The sequence below is a fragment of the Panthera uncia genome (genome assembly GCF_023721935.1).
Source record: "Panthera uncia isolate 11264 chromosome C1 unlocalized genomic scaffold, Puncia_PCG_1.0 HiC_scaffold_3, whole genome shotgun sequence".
Classification (NCBI taxonomy): domain Eukaryota; kingdom Metazoa; phylum Chordata; class Mammalia; order Carnivora; family Felidae; genus Panthera; species Panthera uncia.
Window position 1 is genome coordinate 93,571,455 of NW_026057584.1, and position 25,497 is coordinate 93,596,951.

A 25,497-nucleotide genomic window follows, 5' to 3' on the forward strand; every position below is an offset into this window, starting at 1 on the left:
GGGGGGGGGAGAGAGAGAGAGAGAGAGAGAGAGAGAGAGAGAGAGATTGGGAGAGAGAGTCTTAAGCAGGCTCCATGTTCAGTGCAGAGCCCAACGCTAGGCTTTATCCCACAACCCTGGGATCATGACCTAAGCCAAAATCAAGAGTCAGACATTCAACTGACTGAGCCACCCAGGAACCTAATAAAATGCTTTTAAAAGGGGCACCTGGGTGGCTTAAAAAGTGGCATCAGACTCTTGATCTTCATCTCAGTCATGGGTTCACATCTCACTTTGGGCTCCGCACTAGGCATGGAGCCTACTTAGAAAAAAAAAAGTTTTAAAAAGCAGGTACTGCTGCTATGTAAAAGATAGGACTATAAAGTTATTACAGTTGAATACCTAAATTTTTTTTTAAATTTTTTAATGTTTATTTATTTTTGAGAGAGAGAGAGAGAGAGAGAGACAGAGCATGAGCAAGGGAGGGGCTGAGAGAGAGGGATACACAGAATCAGAAACAGGCTCCAGGCTCTGAGCCGTCAGCACAGAGCCTGACGCGGGGCTCAAACTCATGAACTGTGAGATCATGACCTGAGCCGAAGTCAGACGCTTAACATATTGAGCCACCCAGGTGCCCCTGAATACCTAAAATATTTTAATGGCAGCGTAAATAAAGGAGTTTATTTTGATTGTTTTCTGTGATAATTAAAATGAACAAAGTGGAAAACTTCCCAAGCTTGATTGGGAATGAATGAACGAAATATCAGAATGATAGACTTCCCACCTGTGTGACAGGCATCTGAGCCTAGGGCAAAGACTTTATCCAACAGTTCTCTTAAATAGTGGTAATAGATAACAGATCATAGAAACCAGAGAGCTAATTGTAACTTCTGGGTTATGATGGGGTATTTTAACTACTATTTGCATCTGTCGCTGTTTGATACATTAAATAGGGCAAAATCACCAGCGGCAACAACTTCTAATGAAGGAACCTGTCAACAACAATAAATTCTAATAAGAAAACACTTATTTAGAGAGCAGTACTTTTCATAAATCAGGTTGGTTTTCTACCATGTTTTTTAAGCATAATGATTATTTTCTAGAGGATAAAAAGGAAGTTTTTCCTTCCTTGAGAGGTTATGTGCCATAATTAGATCAGAAAGATGTCATAGTGAAAACTTTAATAAGCCTTACTGCCTCCTTTCAGTCCAGAGTTACATCTGTAGCTTCCATATGGGGCAGGGATTTCCATCCTCACCAATTGTGAATGATGCCCCAGGGAGGCATTATGGAAAAGACCACGTTCATTTGGGGTTTTTCACTGCTGTGGCCAAAGGATTCTCTCCAGTTACCCACCCAGATGGAATTTGTGGCAGCTTAGCAGCCTGGACACTGACATGATAAAAAAGTGTAAAATACTGAATTTCTATGTGTCTATGTGGTTTTAGCTTTGATCTTCATTTTCAGTTATACAATTAATCATGTCCACGTCTCTCTGAGCCTGGTGCTCCAGGAGCAGATACTTTTCCCATTATTTTAGTTCTAAATACTTCCTCTAATTTAAAAGGAATCCATGGTATGAAACTTTAGCTTAGAAAAATCGATATTCACTTTGTCAACAAAGTAGTATGTTGAATAACTGAGTTACTCTTTCCTGATACTGCAGGAGTTTGACCAAGACGAGGATTGCAGTCATTCCATATTGCTTAGTGAAGGAGAGGATCCAAGTGGTGATGGACAAGATTGGCAACCCAGGACAGAAGGTATCTGGCTTCTGTCCTTGATGCGTTCACAAAGTTAACATTGATTATTTGGATTCCTGCCACCACCCCAATTTCAGTAGTGCTTGGTGCAGAACCTTGAAAACAGCACAAGGGAAAGAGGACCCACTCATCATCCTATCCTTTGGTTCTTATCTCAATCAGCACGTCTTGGCAACTTGCTGGCCCAAATGGCTATCTCTCTTATGTGTCTCTCTTGATTCCACCCTGCTCCAGCTCAGCCAGCCATTCTCTGCCTCTTTCCTTTTTCTCTGACAACATCTTTCCCTCCGTTTATTGCCTCTCAGAATCTTCTATCAGCTCCAGGGATCTGTTCTCTTCCAGAATCAAGCATTTCTCCATCAGCTGTTATCCCAAAGCTCCTCTCTTCGGGGAACGATGGGAGACTGAACAAGGCACTAAAGCCCCAAGTCTCAGTCCTTTATTCTATGAGTATATAAGCCTGGAATTTTTCCAGAACAACACCCATTCCAAATATGTTATCCTCTCATATCCTTAAGAGCCTTTGCATTTAACAGACCACAAGGTATTTGCAGATTCTCCCCTCAGAAAATAGTCTCGACAGCAATCACAATGATCTGTCATCTACTCACCTATAAACTTTTTATTCATTTAAAAAAATTGTTTAAAATATTTGTTTTTGAGAGAGAGATAGAGAGACCGTGAGTGGGGAGTGTCAGAAAGAGAGGGAGACACAGAATCTGAAGCAGGCTCCAGGCTCTGAGCTGCTACAAACTGCGAGATCATGACCTGAGCCAAAGTTGGATGCTTAACCGACTGAGCCACCCAGGCGTCCCTAAACTTCATAAATTAAATGTTTATTAGCACTGTTCCAATTTCTCTCTGGCAGTTTTCTGACTTCCATTTCTAAACCCCGGGAGGTTGTCCTCTCGGATGTCTTTTCTTCCTCAACCCCGTCAACCTCCCCGAACACTGCTTTGCTGTCCGAGCCACTGTCTCCTTTGTCGCCTTATGTGATGCTGCCCTCTCCTGGGGAGTTCCTGCCTCTCTCAAACTCACTTGGAATCTCCTTTCTCCAGGCCGAGAGCAGAGAATAATTTAGTAACATTTGAAATAATTAACACCACGAAACCTGAAACATCTAATTAAAATTTAAAAATCCTGGCCTCCTTCCAAACACTCCTCCTGGTCTGACTTTGACTTTCAAACATTTCAGAGCAGAGTTCTAGGAACAGTTGTGTCCGAAGCACCTTCCAAGAGGTTAAATAATTTCTTTATTCTACTCAGTTTGGAGATGACTTGCTGTTAATTCTTTTCACATGATTTATAATGTTTTATAATTGAAGGTTTTCGTATAGGAGCCGTAGCATTTATGTAGCATCTCCACTAAGCTCTTGCCTAAAATTTGAGCTTTAATAACTTGGGATACAAACTGGAAAGAAACAATTATGTGTCTGTTTAATTTTCTTCTCATAGTTCGTGGTCTTTATTAGTTATTCTTAAGTCACAAGTGTGAAATAAAAACATCTGGGGCATTATTGTGCACTGTATTCATCTTAAGTATCAATAAATCTCTTTAAACCCCATTTACACGTTTCTAACGTACTTGAAGTTGTTAATGTTTAAATGCTTGCACACTTTATAAAAACTTTATGTATATGCCATATGAGTATCTATTCTGTTGCAGACATACACATTTGTTTAATTTATCTCTGTTCACTGTATTCTATTCAAAAGGGAGCATCAATAAGATATATATAATGTTTGGATCACACCCACGGACTTTAACAACTAAGTATTCCTGCTGTACGCATTGGCTTAATTATAGGCTTTTATAGATGATAATTTGTAAAATACAATTTATGGCCCCCTAAAAATCCTTCATCCTTTTCCTTAGTATAAAAATCTTCTAGCACTCCTCACTCAGTGTTTTCCTAGAACGATGATCAGATGCAAACGTTGTAGACTGCATTGAGCATGTAAAGTTACTCTTTTCATAAATGGATAAGAACCTATATACTAAAATTACTGGGCTTAAAAGAATTTTTTAACGCAGTGCATATCCATCAGGATTCTTAACTGCAGATAACAGAATTTACTCTGGTTGAGTTAGCAATGAAGAAGGTTTTAAAAGATAATAGAGGAGGGCCTGGGTGGTTTAGTCAGTTAAGCGCCAACTTCGGCTCACGTCATGATCTCGCAGTTCATGGGGTTGAGCCTGACATTGAGCTTTGTGCTGACAGCTTAGAGCCTGGAGCCTGCTTCGGAATCTGTGTCTCCCTCTCTTTCTGCCCTTCCCCTACTCATGCTCTGTCTCTGTCTCGCTCTCAAAAATAAATAAATGTTTAAAAAACCTGTGTCGAGAGTCACTATTTAGGAAATTATAAAAATGTGGAGAGGGTATTTAAAAATATTTTAAACACAACAAGCAGAAAACACAGGAGAGGAAGACTCTTCTGGAGGCAATAATTTTTCTTCATTGAATGAATTAGACTGGGACAATTTTCAGTTTTCATTTTAATAATGGCTTAACATTAACAAATTAATGGTCATTTTCCCACTTTGAATATCATTTTCACCTCTTCTGTGAAATTGTTTCTGGCTATATTTAAATGCTGCCTCTTAGTTTCTTTCTACTGTAACATTTTCTGATGGGGTTACTTTACCTCTTCTTATGTGGAAAGATGCACTCAAGAACAAGTGTTTTATTTTTACATGTGACAATGCATCATCTTTCCTGGTGGTTCTGGAACCTGGTAGGTTCAGAGGCTCCCATGACCATTCATGCTCAATGAAGAGACAAAATGGAGAACATTTGTATGTTCCCAGTCGATTTCAGAGTCCATACATTCTATAACCTTTTTGCCCTCCATTTATGACCCAACGATTAGGATGAGGCCATTAGCTTTTTTTTTTTTAATTTTTTTTTTAATTTTAGAAGGAGAGAGCATGACCAGGGAAGAGGGACAGAGAGAGAGAAAGAGTCTTAAGAAGGCTCCGTGCTCACTTCAGAGCCTAACACAGGGCTTGATCCCATGACCGTGAGATCATGACCTGAGCCAAAATCAAGAGTTGGATGCTCAACTGACTGAGACACCCAGGCACCCCTAGGATGGGGCCATTAACTTTGAACAATTTCCGCAAGGGCAGGTATTTCTTATACTTACTTATTGTATCTTTTGTTCCTTGGCTTGAAAAAGAAATCAACCAATTAACAAACTATTGAACACATTAAATTTGCTTAAAAACATTCTAGGTTTATTAGTTCTCAATAATTGTAAAAGTACAGTCATTTTTAAGAATGTGTTCACATGAATATCCTGCACACAGTTTTCCAACTTTCACAGCAAAGTACTAACTGCAGCTAGCCTTTGTATAGACTATTCTTTTCACTGACAGTTTAGTGATTAGGAATGTATGCTGTATGTTTTTCTTACTTTAACATGTCAGCTAGGATTTTGCACTTGAAGATGGCTACAAAAATATTATAAAAGACATCCATCTTCCTTTCAAGTATGAGAGCAGCCTTGATGGTGTCACACAACTTCATGGTTATCAGTTTCTTTGTCTATAAAATGAAGGGCTTGGATCAGATGATCTCTAAGTTCTTTCCAGCTCTGTAATTCCAAACATCTTATTTTGTGTTGCTGAATAGCGTGGTGGTAGCATCTTTGAAAAAATTTTAAAAATATATTGGCCATTCCAAGGAAACCTCATTTTTGGAGATGTGATCCCTGCTATTTTATAATAGCAGAGAACATCCGATCATGTTGTCATATTTGAAAAACATCAAGAAAACCAAAGCTAGATTATTTAGTAACTTTCCCAAGATCACCCATAAAAAGCAGAGGAGGGATGTAGATCCAGCTCTGTCTGATTCATACCCTTTTATCTTCTCTGCTCTACTTCTTCCCTAGCATACCATCAGTGGGGCTATTTAAAACCATACCCCCCCTAGACATAGGGAGATGCCCTAAATGGCCTTCAGAAATACATAGACAGGACTGAACACTGGGACAAGCACTGGGTTGTTTGGAAAGCATACACCTCTGTGTTCCCATAACACCATTTGTACACTTCTATCACAATGTTTACATTGAAATGCTCTTTGCTTTCTTATTTATTGTCTTTACTAAGGTCACAGTAGCACCTTGTTTATTTCTGTATCTTCAGCACAAAGAGTTGGGTTTGGCATATACTTAATAAAAGTTTTTTGAATGGAAAAACATGAATAGATGAACAAATCTTAAAAGTGGCATGGTTCCCACTAGTTTTTTTAAATGTAAATTTAACATGTTATATTATAAGCAAGCATTGATGCTACAAGCTGGAACCATCTGGCTTAAGGGTTATAGTGGGAATCATTCCATGGAATCAGAAAGGAGTTGACCAAAATTCATATAACAAGCAAGTTCCCATGGGGCAACATAAATGATTTCATTTAAATCTCACAATGGTCCTGTGAAGTAGGTGTCATTAGTTACACTTTACAGGAGGGCCTGTTTTCTCCATCCAAGGAGAAAACATTGCTCACCATAAAACTTTATTTTATATCTGGAAAGTTTTGTTACATATTTTTTTTTGCTCTTTAAGCAAGCATTGATTCAGGACCCGTCATATGCTAGATAGGAAAAATATAAAGATGGCTGAAACTCAGTCCCTGGTTAATGTCCCTGTGATTTTTTAAAGTTTTTACTTAAAGTCCAGTTAGTTAACATACAAATAATATTAGTTCCAGGTGTGCAATATAGTGATTCAAATTCTATACATTACTCAATGCTCATCATGATAAGTGTGCTCTTAATCCCTTTCACCTATTTCACCCATCCTTCCACCCACCTTCCCTCTGGTAACCATCAGTTTGTTCTCTATACTTAAGAGTCTGTTTCTTGGTTTTCCTCTCTCTCTCTTTTTTTCCCTTTGTTCATTTGTTTTGTTTATTAAGTTCCACATATGAGTGAAATCATACAGTATTTGTCTTTCTCTGATTCATTTAACATTATTCTCTCTAGACCCATCCATGTCATCGCAAATGGCACGATTTCATTTTTTTTTAATTAAAAATTTTTTAATGTTTATTTATTTTTGAGAGAGAGAGCATGCACAAAAGCAGGGGAGGGGCAGAGAGAGAGGGAGACACAGAATCTGAAGTAGGCTCCAGGCTCCAAGCTGTCAGCACAGAGCTTGATGTGGGGCTCAAACCCACAGACCATGGTATCATGACCTGAGCTGAAGTCAGACACCCAACCAAGCCATCCAGGTGCCCCTAGATTTCATTTTTTATGGCTAATATTCCATTGTATATATATAAATACCACATCTTTTTTTTATAAGTATAAAAATATGGTCAGTGTTTATTTTTCTCCATCAGACATAAATTCAGGATTTGTTAACAAATTCTTCACAACAGAAATTAATTACTGATCAACAACATCTACAGAGCCAAATAAAGCAATGTCACCTGATTAATGTGTCTGCCTTGTATCCACAGAATATAGTATTTAAAATAAAATAGTTAGACAAAATGGTTAAACAAAAAGGCATTGACAGAACATATATTGTACTTTTTTTGAGTCATCAGTCTTAAGTCTCTGACATTGCTACTTGCATTTTATAGCACATTGATTCAATTCCAATAACATTCCCCTAAGACTAGTTAATGGCCTAAAAATTATTCTTAATTTGTAAAGTTACAATACATTTTAGTAATTTGTACCCCACATCTTCTTTATCCATTCATCAGTTGATGGACACTTGATCTGTTTCCATAATTCAGCTATTGTAGATAATGTTGCTATAAACATTGGGGTGCATGTATACCCTTGAATTAGTATTTTCAGTGAAGCCAGGAGCTGGTTCTTTGAGGATATCAATAAAATTGATAAACCTCTATCCAGACTTATCAAACAGAAAAGGGAAAGGACCCCAAAAAAGAAGCACAAATGAGAGAGGAGAAATAAAACAAACACCACAGAAATACAAACAGTTACAAGAGAATATTATGAAAAACTATATGCCAACAAATTGGACACCTGGAAGAAATGGATACATTCCTAGAAACATATAACCTCCAAAAACTGAAGCAGGAAGAAATAGAAAACTTGAACAGACTTGTAACCAGCAACAAAATTGAATCAGTAATCAAAAACTCCCAACAAATCAGAGTAGGACCAGATGGCTTCATAGGTTTGAATTCTGTCAAACATTTAAAGAAGAGTTAATACCTGTTCTTCTCAAACTATTCTAAAAAATGGAAAAGGAAGGAAAACTTTTAAATTCATTCTGTGAGGCCAGCATTACCCTGATACCAATCTGTAATTTTTATTGTTATTATTATTTTTTAGTTTCAGGTATACAATATAGTGATTCAACAATTCTATATATTACTCAGTGTTTATCATGATGAGTGTACTCTTAATCCTGATCATCTATTTCACTCACCCTCCCCACCCCACCCCCTCTGGTAACCATCAGTTTGAATAACTATAGTTAAAAGTCTGTTTTTTTGGTTTGTGTCTTTTTCCCTTTGTTCATTTTTTTCCCTTAAATTCCACATGTGAGTGAAATCATATATTTGTCTTTCTCAGACTCACTTTGCATTATTCTCTCTAGATTCATCCATGTTGTTGCAAATGGGAAGATGTCATTCTTTTTTATGGCCGAGTTTCATTGTGTATATATACCACATCTTCTTTATCCATTCATCTATCAATGGACACATAGGTTGCTTCCATAATTTGGCTATGATAAATAATGCTGCAATAAACATAGGGGTGCATATGTTTTTTTGAATTAGTGTTTTTGTAGTCTTTGGGTAAATATGCAGTAGTGTGATTATTGGATTGTAGGGTAGTTCTATTTTTAATTTTTTGAGGAACCTCTGTACTGTTTTTCACAGAGGCTGCACCACTTTGCATTCCCACCAACAGTGCAGGAGGGTTCATTTCCTTCACATCCTCCCTAACACTTGTTGTTCCATGAGTTTTTGGCTTGTAACCATTGTGACGGGTGTGAGGTGATATCTCATTGTGGTTTTGATTTGCCTTTGCCTCATGATCAGTGAGGTTGAGCATCTCTTCATGTGTCTGTTAGCCATTTGTATTTCTTCTTTGGAGAAATGTCTACTCATGTCTTCTGTCATTTTTTTTTTAATGTCAATTCTTTTTTTTTTTTTTTTAATTTTTTTTAACGTTTATTTATTTTTGAGACAGAGAGAGACAGAGCATGAACGGGGGAGGGTCAGAGAGAGAGGGAGACACAGAATCTGAAACAGGCTCCAGTCTCTGAGCCATCAGCACAGAGCCTGACGCGGGGCTTGAACTGACGAACCGCGAGATCATGACCTGAGCCAAAGTTGGATGCTTAACCGACTGAGCCACCCAGGCGCCCCAACTCTTCTGTCATTTTTTAATTGGATTATTTGCTTTTAGATGTTGAGTTTTATAAGTTCTTTATATATTTTGGATACTAACCTTGTATCAGATATGTCATTTGCAAATATCTTCGCCTATTCTCTAGCTTGTCTTTTAGTTTTGTTGTTTTCTTTGCTTGTCAGAAGCTTTTTGTTTTGGTGCAGTCTCAATAGTTTGTTTTTGTTTCCTTTGCCTCAGGAGACATGTAGAAAAATGTTGCTACAGCTGATGTCAGAGAAATTACTGCCTGTGCTCTCTTCTAGGATTTTTATGTTTTCAGGTTTCACATTTAGGTCCTTAATCCATGTTGAGCTCATTTTTGTGTATGGTGTAAGAAAGTGATCCAGTTTCATTCTTTTGCATGTAGCTGTCCAGTTTTCCCAACACATCCCAGTTGAAGAGACTGTCTTTTTCCCATTGCATATTCTTGCCTCCTTTGTCATAGATTAGTTGACTGTATAATTGTGGGTTATTTATGGGCTCTCTATTCTATTCCACATTCCGTAATTATTAAAAATAGATTAGCTAACTAACCAGGAATAAAATACTCAGTTCCGAGTTGCCACTGGAATTCATTACTTTCTTCTTTTTTATTATTGTCATGTGTTTCTATAGGTTTTGAGATTATTGTTACTTTTCCAAGAGATGTCAGTTATCCCCAAGAAATAAGCCAAGAAGATTTACAAGAAAACAAGTAAGGAATATACTTTGAAAGGTTAGATTGAAATTTAAGTATGAAGTGATACTTGTGTGATAACCTACATTTTTAGTAATTCACCTCCCAAAAAACACTCTCAAGCAGAGGTTGTAATAAATATTATTGTGGTAGGAGCCAGATAATACCAGTTTTAGGTTTTGTGGACCATATTGTTTCTGTTGCAATGAGGCAACCCTCTGATTGTAGCTTGAATGTCATCATGGACAATATGAAAACAAAGGAGTATGGTCCAATAAAACTACAAAGACAGACTGAAGACTAGATTTTGGGCACCTGTTGGGATGAACACTGGGTGTTATATGGAAACCAATTTGACAATAAATTTCATTAAAAAAAAAAAAGAGATTTTGCCCAGGGGTCATAGTTTGCTGACCCTGAGGCAGTGCCACTTAAAATGTGATTCTGCGGTCCTTCTGTTACCAGTCCATGATGAAGTCAGGATAGAACTTGAAAATGTAAACATTTAAAGAGTTGTATTACAGTTTGACAAAGTAATCTTAGATTTACTGATCTGATAATGAAAAACTTGGGGTTTATTTTTATGTTTTTTATTTTTGATTTATTCTTATAGTAATTCACTTTTATTACAGAAGTTTTACAACAGTTTCATTCCACAATGGACTGGAAAATTTTAAAACTGGTCCTTTACCAAAGATAGTTTGAGAAGTACTGAGCTGGTTAAAGCATTTGGAGAAGTAAAAGAAAGAGTGCATCATCTATGCCTGCACTTTGCCCACCTGATTTCTCTAAGGAAATAGGGGCTGGGGAAACTACAGTGTAGAGTGCAGAAGGCAGACGAGGTGGGGAGTGAATAGGAGGGTGGAGAGGTCTTGTCCTTTGAAGAATACAGCTCTTCCACTCAGCAGCATCATTTGGAAATAGTTCTCTGAGCTTTCTGGTGATCTCAGTCTAGACTGAGAAGTGGAGATCCAGAAGATACAGGGAATGAATTTTGAATGAAACCATGTTCTCCTCCCTTCTAGTCAGATAACCCCAGTGATTCAAGAAAGGGCACAAGCACATTCTGTTTCTCTTCCAAATGAAATTCACATGGTGGACTTCCGGACAAAGACTCTGACCATGGGTCAGAAGAAGGAGGAAAGTTCCAAGGAGCTCTGTGATGCAAATGTGGGCTTTTTGTTGCCAAGACCTTGCTTAGAACCAAACATCTCCACATCTGTAGCCAGAGAAGATGTTCCTCACTTTCTGAAGGAGCAGCAAAGAAAATCTGAAGGTGAGTTCATTTAATTAGAGTGATTTCTCTATCCTTTTGTCGATAAATTATCTATCTATCTATATCTATCTATCTATCTATCATCTTTCTTTTTCTTCAGTGTTTGAAAAATCTTTACCACAAACTCCCATTTGGTTGATGTTTACCTCTGGGAATCTTGGGGCCTTACACGGAGGATGCTTTCCTCCAGGATTTGAGTTGGCCACTCTCTCTAGCCCAAGACTTGTTTACTAGCTAGCACATTCCTTTTAGGGCAATGCTGTCTTTGATATTTGCTTACTACTGTCCTAAACCAATTGGTCTAAGCCTCTGGGGACAAACCTGTAATCCAACAAGTTGCATTTTTTGGCTTATTGCAATAAGAGAGATCGCACAGCAGAGAAACTGTATGGGTAGGGTATTTAGTTTGGTGCAGTTCCAGTAGCTTCCTGAGAAAAGGCACATGAAGTATATTAATGATAGTTTTTTGTCGTCTCTTTTTTTTTCTGAACTCTTTTCTTTCCATTTTTTTTGTTCTCTGTATTTTCACATTAGAGACTTTTCTCACATATCCACTGTTCCATGGCTATCTATTTGTGTTTCTTGGCAGTACTAAAAAGTGCTGTGGGCTCCAGGTAAATTGCATAGAGAGACCTAGATGGTGGAGTGAGGGAGTCCCCAAGTGTCAGTGTGCATAGACAGATTTTTCTCTTGGCCAGTTTTCCCTAGACAGGGATAACCCAAGCCCCTGACTGTGGGTTGAAAGGCTGGGACTCACCTATCTATGTGCAGACTTCCCCTTCATCCTTTTATTGTCACTCCAGCACCCTGTTGCTACTCTCGGCTATACCTAACTACTTAGCATCTTTGTTCCAAACTCTCTGGAAAGTAAACTTCCAGCCAGTTGCCAGGAATGGAGAAGAGCAACTCCTGATTCATGGGGCAGGACAGGGAATGGCGAAACTACTTCTTCCACAGATTCACAAGCAACCCCTTGTTCCAGTCTTACCTTCATCCTTACCTTCAGAGGTACCTGGTATCGTCAATTCCTGCTCCTTTCTGGAGTTCTTACTTCTTGTTGAGTTCTCCCCCTGCAGGCACTGAGCAGAACAGAGAAAGCTGACAACTAATCAATTATTATTCATCCATAAAATTTTCACTGTCCAAAATATTTTGACTTTGCTCATCTCTTGTCTTATCCTCTGAGCTTTTAATTTCCTTTTTAATTTACTCCTTTTTACTTTCCTTTACTATCATTTTAGTGAGGTTTATGAAATGGAGAAAAACTGGTACATTTGATCTTTTAACTGGAATTTCATACACATTGTAAAAGGCTTTCAACATATATTGCCAAATTACCTGTAAGCCAGACCTCACTTCTACATTCTCACCAGAAATGTTTGCGTTTCTTTCTACCTCATGTCATTTCTTACCAACACTGGATAATATTTATCCAAATATTTATAATACTTGAAAGGTTTTTTTTCTTTTTTAAATCAGTTTATACATATGCACACAATTATACATTATACTCAGTTGTATTTCTTCTTTTATCAAGTTTATTTAGTTTGAGAGAGAGAGAAAAAGCACGAGTGGGGAGGGGCGGAGAGAGAGGGAGAGAGAATCCCAAGCAGGCTCTGCGTTGTCAGTGTGGGCTTGAACTGACAAACCGTGAGATCACAACCTGAGCTGAAGCTGGATGCTTAACTGACTGAGCCACCCAGGCGCCCATTCATTTGAATTTCTGGTATTAACTTGTGGCATCTTTTCAACAGGGAAACCTCAGCCTCTAGAATATGACCTCCTAGAGTGCAAAGATTTTGTCTTTGTTGTTCACAACCATATTGCCATCTTCTGGACAGTATCAGTCACTCATTAGGCACTCAATTACTATTTGTTGATTAAATGCATAAAGAATTGGGGGGAGGTGCCTTTGGTAGCTGTGGCTAAGGGGAACGCTTGAACCCCTCCTATTGGTATCCTCTTCTTAGTTACCATTTTTCATCTGTGAATATCTTCTTTACCTGTGCTCCATCTTAGAGAGGTCTGTTTCAAAGTCAAATTTCAAAATGGCAGCCTATGGCTAGAATGGACCTGTGATATATTTTGTTTGGCTTTCACAGCACTTAAAAAAGGGGTGGGAGGGAAATTTCACATAAAGTCTGCAGCTCTCTGGTTTCTCTTGACAATTAGAGAATCTAACAGTATTAGATTATCCATCTGGAATGGACAGCATCACCTGGGACTGGGTAATAATGGATGTCTCTTTTGTTGGGGCGCACAACTTCAGCTCACTACTGTCTATCTGCCCCACTTCATCCATTTATGTGATCTGCTTTGATGCTGGACACATGGGAGCTTTTGGCTTCAACTTCAAGCTGTGGTGGTGGGTGGGGTTTTTGGTAAGAGGACAACTAGGTTTTACACTACCTAGTATATCCCATCTATGATCTACTCCATGTTTGAGCTCAAACAACTGTTGGGAGACAATTATACATGAATTTTTAACATGTCTGCACAGTCCAAGCTTTATGACCAAAAAGCGCTAGGAAACTAGGTTAAAAGATGATTGAGTGATAAACATGTCTTAGAAATTAGAGTTTGTTTATTGTTCCAGAGAGATTCAGACATTTATTTCCTCAAGAGCTGTTCGCTTACATTCTAGAGTTATAAAACCCAGAGACACATTTCCCCTCTCTCCAGGAAATATTTGCTTACATTTCATAGTAAAGGTCTCTTTCTTGGGAAAGAGGGATAGGTTGGAGTGCCAATCATTTGGTATAATTTCTGAGCCTCATAATTTCAGGGTTCACTCCTGTGGTGGTTCCCCACAGGTAAACATCTGGTGCCCATTGTGTTGCCCTGTGGGGATTTGCGGTGTGCTTCAGATTCTGTGTCTCCCTCTTTCTGCTCCCCTGCCCCCAGCTTGCACTCTGTCTTGCTCCAAAATAAATAAATACTAAAAAAATTTAAAAAATAAATATAAACATAAATATAATTATGAATATGAATGTAAGTACAAACATAAACATATGTACATAAATGTTATATATATAATATACATTTGCAGTCGACCTTTGACCAATGTGGGAATTGGGGACACTGACCCCGTGCAGTAGAAAATCCATGTATAACTTAACTACTACTGTTAACTAGAAGTCTAATCCATAACATAAACAGTCAAGTAACACATATTTTGTATGTTACATGTTTTATATACTGTATTCTTACAATAAAGTAAGCTAGAGGAAAGAAAATGTTATTAAGAAAATGAAAATGAAAATACATTTACAGTACTTATTTATCAGTATAGTAAGTACTAATAAAATACTTACAAATGTATTTATCAAAAAAAATCCACATGTAAGTGGATGCATGCAGTTCAAATCTGTGTTGTTCAAGGGTCAACTGTATATAAAAACATTATAGTGGTGCCTAGGTGGTTCATTCAGTTAAGCTTCTGGCTCTTGATGTCAGCTCAGGTCACTATCTCACAGTTCGTGAATTCGAACCCCTGCTGGGGATTCTTTCTCCCTCCCTTTCTGCCTCTCCATGTCTGTCTGTCTGTCTTTCTCCCAAATAAATAACTAAACTTAAAAAAAAAAAGACATTATATATAAAACAACAACCCCCTTCAGTGGCAGTAGCCTAAAGTTTTGTGTAATCATTCCATGCCCAACACCATATGGATGTTGGAAAAACTCCATATGGAAAAAATTAATTTTGACTTTTCCTCAGACCTTAGCACCAACATCACGATCACTCCATCTCCAAACTCTGGCTTAAGGCTGGCTGTGTTCACTCTACTACTAAGAATATCTAATTATTTTATTTTTCTTGTTATAGAGTTTTCTACTCCTGATATGAAGTATAGTAGCCGAAGAATTGAGGTAAGATTAGTTTTAGCATTTCTGACTTAAGAATTAAAACCAAGAACTTTGTTGTCTTTGATAGAGACAAACTCTATCAAAGAACTCAGAACTTATCAAACTCTATCAAACTCTATCAAAGAACCTCAGCAGCTTAGCTTGGAAAACTATATATAGTTTGTAGAGTCGCAAATAACTTCTGGGAGAGTGTTAGTTTGCCATTTATGTTTTTTTCCTGGGGTGTTTTCTGTTCTCTACATAATGAGCTGAGTAACTCTTTTAGACGTATTTTAATTTGTCTTCTCTTAGCATGTCTAGAAATTAGGTAAATTTTTTCCCTAGTGGTAGAAAGGTTTTCCTAATTGTCTCATTAGTAAGTACAGCTTTTGGAAATATTCCTGTGAACCTCTCGACTATCTGTGTCTTCTGTATCCTATGAGCCTTTGAGAAAGTGCATGGGTCCTGCTTAGTGTTGTAAAAAGCAGTTTATTAGAGTTTATTGGTCTTAAAAAAATAATAATGGCTGCTACTAGGGAGATGTTTTAGCACTGGCAGAATCTGTCTTTATTTCCAAAGTTATTTTTCAGTGATGGAAGAAAATCATCAAGGCAATAAAACTGGGGGATTACACTGCATTTCACCTACTTCTAAATTTTTTTTTTAATGTTTATTTATTTTTGAGAGACAGAGTGTGAGCAGGGAAGGGGCAGAGAGAGAAAGACACAGAATCTGAAGAGGCTCCAGGCTCTGAGCTGTCAGCACAGAGCCCAATGCAGGGCTCGAACTCACAAGCCATGAGATCATGACCTGAGCCAAAGCCAGATACTTAACCGACTGAGCCACCAAGGCTCCCCTCACCTATTTCTAATGCCTAGATCTCTAGTGTCAGTTTCCTATTCTCTTACACACAGGTGGCAGTACAATGAAAATTGAACAGACAACTCTCAATTACCACTCATGATCCATGCTCATAAATATTCTAATATAATTAGGTATCAAATCTGTATACATGGAAAAAGCACAATGGAAAAAAAGCTTAAAGTTAGTTTATAGCTTAATGATCATAAAGCTGTATTTTATATATTGCATTACACTGACCTCTAGAGGTTAATGGTAACAAAAACCAACTTAATTTGAAAGTAGTTGGAGGACGAAGTAAAAACCATTCAGGGTTGCTAACTTTCAAGTGTATGGTGTGGCATGTTTATGACCGCACCTCAACAAAACAATTCAGTAAAACAATATGGAGTAGTTGTGTTCCAGATACAAAATCTGAGTTAGTCTGTAAGCTAATGATCATTGTTAAGGTAAATGTAACAAATTTTAAGCTGTTCTAAGTGGGAATTTTAAAAATCTTAGATCACTTCTATGGAAAGGAAAAGAGAAATAAAATCCTCATCTTAAAATTTTAATGTTTACATTGTAGGGCCTTTATTTTAAATACATAAACATGAATCTATGTCTATAATAATCTTGGGTTTTATTTTTTATTTATTCAATTTTAAAAGATTTTATTTTTAGGTAATCTCTACACCCAATGTAGGGTTTGAATTCATGACCCCAAGATCAAGAGTCACATGCTCCACTGACTGAGTCAGCCAGGTGACCCCCCCAAATCTTGGTTTTTAGAAGTACAATTTTACCAAAAATACTGGGAATGAGGTTTTATTTTTTTTAATTGGGATCTCTAGGATAGCCTTGTACTTTGTTAAAGGCCTCCCTAAAAAGAATCTTAGAGGGGCGCCTGGGTGGCTCAGTTGGTTAAGTGACTGACTTTGGCTCAGGTCATGATCTCACGGTTTGTGAGTTCAAGCCCCACGTTGGGCTCTGTGCTGACAGCTCAGAGCCTGGAGCCTGCTTCAGATTCTGTGCCTCTCTCTCTGCCCATCCCCTGCTTGTGCTCTGTCTCTCTCAAAAAAAAAAAAAAATGTTATAAAACTAAAAAAAAAAAAAAGAGAATCTTAGAATCCCTTTGAATTACTTTAAACCAATTAACATGACATGCATATATGTTTCTGCATTCATTAGCTTTTTCTCTTTCCTTTTAGTTCCCTCTGCCAGCATTGTCACTTTTGCCCATGAAACCTGGTCTTCATACTGCCCCCCAAGATCACATGGATCAAAAGGAGAGAGAAAAAAATATTCTGAACTTTGTATCTTTCAAACCTAAGCTCTCAGAGCCCAGAAGTCAATCTGATGAGGTTAGACCATTGAACAAGCAGCAGGAAGCTCCGTTTAAGGTGTTTGTGGATCAGACTCTCAGGTGCTCTGATAGCTCTATTTGGTCCAGAAACATGTGCTCTTTTTGGAAGGCTAACCATCACAGACAACATATGGAGATGGAGAACAGGAAATCCAAGGAAACAGAAGAAAGTGACAAAATTTCAATCTCTCACTTTGAAAAAGGACAATCTTTGTTGTCCTTTGAGAATTGTAAGGAACGCAGTTTTCCTACAGATAGGGAAGTGGATATTGACTACCTTGGTTGTGAAATGAGAAAAGCAGAAGAGAATTCTCAACATCTTTTATCAGGAAAGAAAGAGGGTTCAGTAGCCAGAAACTTGTTTACAGATTTTGAAGTTGGATGTAACATGCCAGTCAAGTTCCAAGAAGCCCAGCATTCAGAAGTAATTCTAAGTCAGGATGAAGAGACTAGAAATGATAAAGCTGATTTAAAAAGTACTTCAGTACATAAAGGTGAAGCAGTTGAGCCAAATCATATTTTAGAAGAGTATACTGTACTTAAAAGTTTGTCCAATGTAGTCCCTGATGGCCCCACTGAAAAGATTCCGCAAGGTCCTAGACGCACAGAGACAAACATAAAAATGTCAATGGCGGAGGCAACCAAACCGGAAATGAATGGGATGGTGCCTCTTATCCACATCACTTTCCCTGGAGATGAAACTCCCAAGGAACCAGCAGTAGCCAAACCAAGCCTCCAAAAAAGAAAGGGCACTCTTCATAGCAACAATAGCTTCAATATTCTTGTACATCAAGAAAATGACAGACATAAGATGAAAACCCCCAGAAATAAGTTGGATTCAAAGACCAAGACCAGTAATAGGACACCCCAGAATTTCATGATTTCCATTGAAGGTTCCATTAAGCCTACCATACATAAAACCAGTATAAAAACTCCAGTTTTCCCTGCTTTGGGGCTTGTTGACCCCAGACCTTGGCAACCACCCAAGTTTCAAAGGAGAATGCCACAGATAGAAAAGAAGCAATCAACTTACCGGGCTCTGAAACCTAAAAAGCAATCTTTTCCTTGCATCGGTAAGAATTCAGGAATAAAAAAGTCTTCTGTTCCTCTCTCTGCTCAACCAACAGAGCCAAGACTAAATTACTTAGATCTTAAGTATAGTGACATGTTCAAAGAAATCAATTCAACTGCTAATGGTCCTGGAATCTATGAAATGTTTGGGACCCCTGTTTATTGTCACATGAGAGAGGCTGAACGTCATGAGAGCAAATATTATCGAGAGATATGCTCAGCTCCATCTGGCAGATGTATTACCAATAAATGTCGATCTTCACACAGTGAGAGGAGCAGCAACAGCAGAACAAGATTTTCTCAGAAAAGACCACATGTTAAACCTGTAAAGGTTTCACTTGGCATTAAACAAAAGAACAAAATTTTAATTTCTAAAGAAAAGGGTTACAAGGCTGTAGGTAGCAACGTACAAGACATGGAAAATGGTGATATTTCAGGTTCACAGTGGCAGATAAAGTCTTCAGGAGATGACTTTCTTTCTTCTAATAATGAAGTTCAGCCCTTGAACTCAGCTCTGCCTCATGAGCAGTCCACTGAACAGAATAAAGTCATTCCTGTTTCAGATTTGTCCACTATTGAAGAAGTCTCTATGGAAGAGTCTGCTGATGAAGGAGACATTTCTAACAATCAAATACTTGCCACAAGCCTCAGAGATCTACAGAAACTTGAAGAACTACATCACCAGACCCCATTTGTCCTTTCAGAAAACAGTTGGGCAATGCCCAGTGAGAAGAATTCCAATAAGCATGTACTGCAAGAAAAGCAGAATACAGCATCGCTTGTTAAAATAGATGCCAACCAAATTTTAACTAATGATGTAGGGTTTGAAAGTGTTTTAGGTAAGTCTGAGAGACTTTTGAGTTTCTCTTTCCAAGAGAAACAACAGAGTGCATCTTCCCAAGCATATCAACATTGGGCACATTCTTTGGATCCTGATAGTTTAGTTAATGAATCAATTACATATCAAACATTTGGACAAACTTTAAATTATGCAAATTCAATTTCGCAAGGAATTCTAGATTCTGTAAAGAATGAAGAATTGACGGATGAACTATTAGGATGTCTAGCTGCAGAACTATTAGCTCTTGACGAGAGAGGTAACACCTCTTGCCAAATAATGGCAAATGAAACAGATCCTGAAAATCTAAATCTTGTCTTCAGTAGGAGAGGACAAACCACACAAGAATTGGGCGGAGAGACAACCAATGTTAAAATACAGGTTGGTATAATTAGAATCAGTGATTCATTAGAGGCAGGAAGGGACCTCAGAGACAGTCTGGTTCAAACTCCTTACTTTCAAACAAGGAGTCAAAAACCCTAAACAGCTAAGAGTTTTGGCAAGGTCTCACTGTCCGGTTGCAAGTTTGGGATCCAGTTTATTTGACTTGCAGGCTAAGATGTTTTCATTATGCCACCTTGATTGTGGAGTTCAGCTAGCCTAACACTGCAATGGAATCACATTGGGTACATTAATATAGCAAAACTATTTATTTAAAGTAGGTTCATATTTTATTCGGTGAAGATGTTTTCAATTAATAAATAGCAGAGAGGTAATTATGGGGAAAGTATTGCTCTAGGTGGTATGTGAGATAGAAAGAACTGAATGTAGCCCCTGGAGTAGATCACCACCTAATTCCAAAAAACATATGAAGACATGAAATATGAAAACTTTAACACAGAAATATCATTGGTGCCTACTGTGTTGCTGGCGCTGGGCTGAGAACTAGAACAAGACTTAGCCATTGTTTTCAAGGAAGATAAGCGACAATCCTGAAAAATGTTTAAAAAATTTTTTTGGCATGGAAGTGGGCATGGGGAAGAAGAATAGCAACAGATCATTGGGATCATTGTTTTGTTGGTTTCACTTCTCACTGAAATACTTGAGCCTCCTGTCCTATTCAAATTTTAAAGACAGAAACAGTAGGCTTAGCTGAAATATTATCTATTGAACACTGATTCAGGCTGTATCACACTGTATCACGATCAGGAACAGTTATTTTAGATAGTTTATCTAAGGATATATAAAGTATATAGTTATATCATAGCCAGGTTTATTGAGAACTTACCATGTAGGAGTGAAGGATTTTATACTGTCTTCTTTATATGCTTCAGAACAGCTCTATGAGATAACTAAAGGTAATAACAAGTCCCAATTTTGCAGATGAGAAATTTGAGGCTTAGAAAGTTACAGTCAGTGAGTGGTGGGACCACACCCTTAATCACGACACAGTGAGATGGTTCTTTGTCCTGAAATATCAGCCCTGTCCTTATGGCGAATTTGGTCTCTCCTGGGGGTAGAGAGTGATCCCTGGAGGCCTCCAGGCTTGGGTAGGAAATGGGGATATGTGTGTGCACACCTGTGTGTCGGAGATGAATCTACCACTCTGTCATTTTAAATTTAAGAAAAGCTAACAAGCTAGTAAATATCATCAGCCTGTAACTTCATCCTACAATGATGGAGTCAAAACTGACTTTTTACAGCCTTTTCCTCCCTAAGAAGTCCTTAAAATTTAGTTGGGATAGAAACAATGAAAGGATGGGGAAGAGGAACCCAAATGGCCCTTTCTTTCATGATGAAGGAGAGACCCTGCAGGAAGTCTTGCTTCCAATGGCCTTCACCATGTCTCTGTGTCACCATCATTTATTTTTAAGAACTTGTAGAAGAGATCAAAGCAAAGCAGTTTGATCCAATCAACCAATTGGAAAACATGGTCTAAGTTCTTCAGAGAGATATTTGTTGAGAAGCAGGGCTTCTCAAAGTTTCCTGTGAAGGCAAATCGCTTGGGGATCATATTGAAATGTAGACACTGATTCAGTATGTCTGGGGCCTGAGATTCTGCATGTCTAACAAGCTCCTATGTGATGTTGGTACATCTGTCTGCAGATTTTCCTTTGAATAGCAAGGGTCTAGAAGACCATAGATCTTCTGTGTATTACAGCTAGTCTTGATCACTAGACCTGCTCATTGTGGCTGTGTGTTTGTGTGTGTGTGAGAGAGGGTGAAAGAGTATATATATGTATGTTTGTGTATAAGTGTATATATATGTATGTATATAGGCGTGTGTGTGTGTGTGTGTGTGTGTGTTTGATTCTATGTGTTGTGGAAATAATTGAAGAACAAGGTTATTCAGAACTTAACTATAGCAAAAAAGTCAGCCACCATCACTTGTGTTTGGCAGAGACTCAAAGGCAGGCAGAGGAGTGGGCAAGATTCTTGGCAGGAAAAAGGGAAGCCTTTACTACGCCCTGATTGGAAGCTGTTGGCATGGGGAAGCTGTAGGCAGGCTAACAAGTGGCATCCTATATGATTACTTATGCATATATGGCTTTCTCTAGTTGGTCCCAAGTTAGAAGAAAGTAAGACTCTACTCTTTAGCCCTTTTTCCCCATCCCAATGACTCAGAGTTTAATGGTGACTTTTCTTTTTTTCTCATTGTCCCAGAGATATAGTAATGGGTTCAGCATATATGACAAGGACAAGAAATTTCTCAACTCAAATGAAAAGAAGAAATTTCCTGAAAATAGTTTAAAGTATGAAGAATCTATCCTGTGGACTAAGGGAGAGGTCCTTGGGAAGGGAGCCTATGGCACAGTAAGTTAAATGGGAAACATGATGAAATCCCAAATCCCCACTTCTTCTTGACCTACCTTTTCCTCCCTAATCCTCTTGTGCACCCTTCACACCCTCTATGCTCTTCTACCTGAAACTCTTTCAGTTGGAAATAACAGGAAACTCAATCCAAACTGGCCCAGGGAAAAGGATGTTCACTGTTTTATGTAACTGAAGGGTCTGGAGTAGGTCTGGCTCTAGGCGGAGGTGATTTCAGGGGTCAAAAAAATATCACCAGGGTCTGGCCTCTTTGTATCTCTTCTAATAGGTCTTATTCTCAGGGTACATGTGGTGGTACAATAACCAATGTATTTCTAGCCTCTCATTCTCCTGGATCCAAGTCCAGTGGGAAAGATGTCTCATTGTTCAACAGCTCAGGATGTTACCATTGCTGAGAATCATTGCTGAGTGGCCAAAACAAAAGCTGTTCCTTACATTTTTTGAATTGTCTGAAAGATCATCTAAAGTCCTAGCACATTAGATAGTATTTACATGCATCAGTTACAAGAAGACTGATCCCCAAAGAAGATAGGTTATGTTTCTAGCTGGGGACATATCAGCAAGAAGGTGGGAAGACATGAAACCACTGAAAACGCATGATGGGGTCACTGACAAGTTGCCCCAGTTCTGCCTTCCTCTCTCTCCTTAGAGCTTTGGCACTGAAACAGCCCTATTTCATTTATTTGGTGAGCAATTTTGCCATTGTAGTCATGTAGATATCTGTGAGGGATAATCACCCCAGTTTTATAGATGAGAAAAACTGAAGTCAAAACGATTATACAGCTTACCCAAATTTACACAGCTGGGGAATGGTAAAGCCAGGATTCTAACCAGTCCAGGCCACTGAACTCCAAGCCATTATGATATCCATTCACCATGCTGCTCATCCCCGTTTTGGCCTCACTGAAACACTGACTTTGCTTAAGTACTTTGCATTTATGTAGGGATGAATCAACTTAGAGAAAGACAGGGTTTGGGAGGAGAAGGGAAAGACAAGTGTCACCTGAGGCATTTTGTGAACAAGTTCTATCATTTATATTTAATAATAAGGTTTGCTTCTAGGTATATTGTGGTCTTACTAGCCAAGGACAGCTAATAGCTGTAAAACAGGTGGCTTTGGATACCTCTGATAAATTAGCTACTGAGAAAGAATACCGGAAGCTACAGGAAGAAGTAGATTTGCTCAAAGCACTGAAACATGTCAACATTGTGGCCTATCTGGGGACATGCTTGGAAGCGAACATCGTAAGCATTTTCATGGAATTTGTTCCTGGTGGCTCAATTTCTAGTATTATAAGCCGTTTTGGGCCATTGCCTGAGATGGTTTTCTGTAAATATACAAGACAAATTCTGCAAGGTGTTGCTTATCTCCATGAGAACTGTGTGGTGCATCGAGATATCAAAGGAAACAATGTTATGCTCATGCCAACTGGAATAATAAAGCTAATTGACTTTGGCTGTGCCAAGCGTTTGGCTTGGGCTGGCATAAATGGCACCCACAGTGACATGCTTAAGTCCATGCATGGGACTCCATATTGGATGGCCCCGGAAGTCATCAATGAGTCTGGATACGGAAGGAAGTCAGATATCTGGAGCATTGGCTGCACCGTGTTTGAGATGGCCACAGGGAAGCCTCCACTGGCTTCCATGGACAGGATGGCAGCCATGTTTTACATTGGAGCACACCGAGGGCTGATGCCTCCTTTACCAGAACACTTCTCAGAAAATGCAGTGGACTTTGTGCGTGTGTGCCTGACCAGGTAAGAAACTGAAAACAGGAGGAAGAGAAATCCCCAGAGATTCCAAGATTGCTGACATTTCCCCCTGAAATTTATGGCCCACAAAAAAGGCAAGTAGGGAGTGATTTTGATGATTAGCTATATTGGGTGATTGTGCTCCTCGTTGCATCAGGGTATGGGGGCAATGCTTCAGGTAGGAGGTGCCTCAATTAAATGTTTGACAGTACTTATCAGGGACAGACAATACTTCCCCAAATCAATGGGAGCATGAACATGGCTATGAGAGGGACATCTTCCCAGGGACTGGTCATGGTGAAATGACATTGCCTGTCCTTAAGTTTCCCTTTCCTGAGCTACCTTCTCTCTCAGAGAACCAGTGTCTCATTTCCTTCCTAAAACCAGCTCTCAGGAAAGTATGTGAGAAATTCATTCATATTGAGGGATTGATATGAATCAATTGATCGATGACTGGAAAATTTAATGTATTGGTCTTCCCGCCCCCAAAATACTTGCATTTAAAATGAAGGGAAACATTTTGACCCAAAGGAACAAATCTCTAATTGAAGCTTTTCATGCATTAAGTGTGGAGAGTATTTGGGGAGGCAGAAAAGGCCCAGAAAGTTGCTTGTTTTTTCCTGTTCGGATGCTCCCTAGTATCTATGGGATAAAATTTTGGGTAAAATGTTAGAAGGGACCTTAGAGATTATCCACTCATGTGGTTTTCAAACTTTTCTTAGACAGGTAGTCTTTACTCACATGAGATTTTAATTCAAAGCAGAGAGATGACTCTGGTTAAAGTATGACTGTATGTGTATGATGAGGGAGAGAGCTAAACAGTAGGGTAGAGGGGGGGCGTGGAGCCCACCCACCTGGCCTCTATGCACCTAGTGAGGCTCAACATTTAGTCATACATACAAGGTGAGGACAGCCTGAGACCTAAACACAATTCTTGCTTTCTGAGACATGTGCTTTCTTATTCCTGGATGAAAAATTCTAGTGCCTCTCAACTCCCAAAATGGGTTTTTCTCTTTCTTAATGAATCTCAGAACCTGCAGTTCTCCCTGTCTGTTGACAAATGTGCTTCTCTCTTTCAGATTCTGTTTCTCTCTCCCAGACGTGTGTCAGAGTGTCCTGGTTGATTTCAGGGGATCATATAGGCCAAGGCAGGAATACATACTTCATACTCCAGTTCTGGCTATTCCTAGATGTAGATATGTTCCAGCATGGATTGTGTGGACAGAGCCCCAGGCACAGAGCTGCCCCCTGTTCACCCAAAGAAACCTCACAAGAGACATAAAGGTGTTAGAAATGTCATATGAACCAGTACTAGTTTTAGAATCGGTCTTAGCTCTTAAGACTACTATAGTTGCTATGTTCTGAATTGAACAGTTCTCTATTATTGAGCCATAGAAAATACATGCTATTTTCATTTTCTTTCCAGTTGTCACCTCTCTCTCTCTCTCTCACACACGCACAGACACACACACAGCTTTAAAGAGAAAGGGTGAAATCTTTTTTATGACTTTCCTTTTTAAATTTTTTTTTTTAAATTTTATTTTATAGGGGAGATTTGACCATTGGGTCTTTCATGTCCTCTCCACAGATAGGAGTGAAACAAAGGCTAACGCTGGTTTGCATCTTGTTTGTGTATCTATGTCCATAGGTGTTATCCGTGTGAGATGTTTTCTCTACCTCAGGATGCTATTGCGAACACCAGTTTGTAAACGAGCTCCATTTAATGTGTTTCAAGGCAAGCTCTTGTAAACATTGGGCATTCTAACACTCAGGAAGATCAGAACAAACCCAAATGTTTTTCACATTCATGTGAATGGTGTGTGTGTGTGTATGTGTGTGACTTTCCTTTTGAACCACTGCTTCATTAACTAATACACAACTCACACCACTAAGGATCAATTAATAGGGTTGTTGTGAGGGTTAAGT

General features: G+C 38.7%; 1 protein-coding gene across 2 annotated transcripts in view; it reads left to right on the top strand.

Annotated features, from left to right (window-relative positions):
• Window positions 1-25,497, top strand: part of MAP3K19 (mitogen-activated protein kinase kinase kinase 19) — a 62,629-nt gene that overhangs the window by 34,094 nt on the left and 3,038 nt on the right. For both annotated transcript variants that reach the window (XM_049616178.1, XM_049616179.1), the window contains 7 exons: window positions 1,646-1,742; window positions 9,749-9,827; window positions 10,835-11,085; window positions 14,911-14,954; window positions 16,982-19,426; window positions 21,650-21,799; window positions 22,880-23,577. In XM_049616178.1, coding sequence (XP_049472135.1) covers window positions 1,646-1,742; window positions 9,749-9,827; window positions 10,835-11,085; window positions 14,911-14,954; window positions 16,982-19,426; window positions 21,650-21,799; window positions 22,880-23,577 — 3,764 coding nt within the window. The remainder of the gene's footprint in view (window positions 1-1,645; window positions 1,743-9,748; window positions 9,828-10,834; window positions 11,086-14,910; window positions 14,955-16,981; window positions 19,427-21,649; window positions 21,800-22,879; window positions 23,578-25,497) is intronic.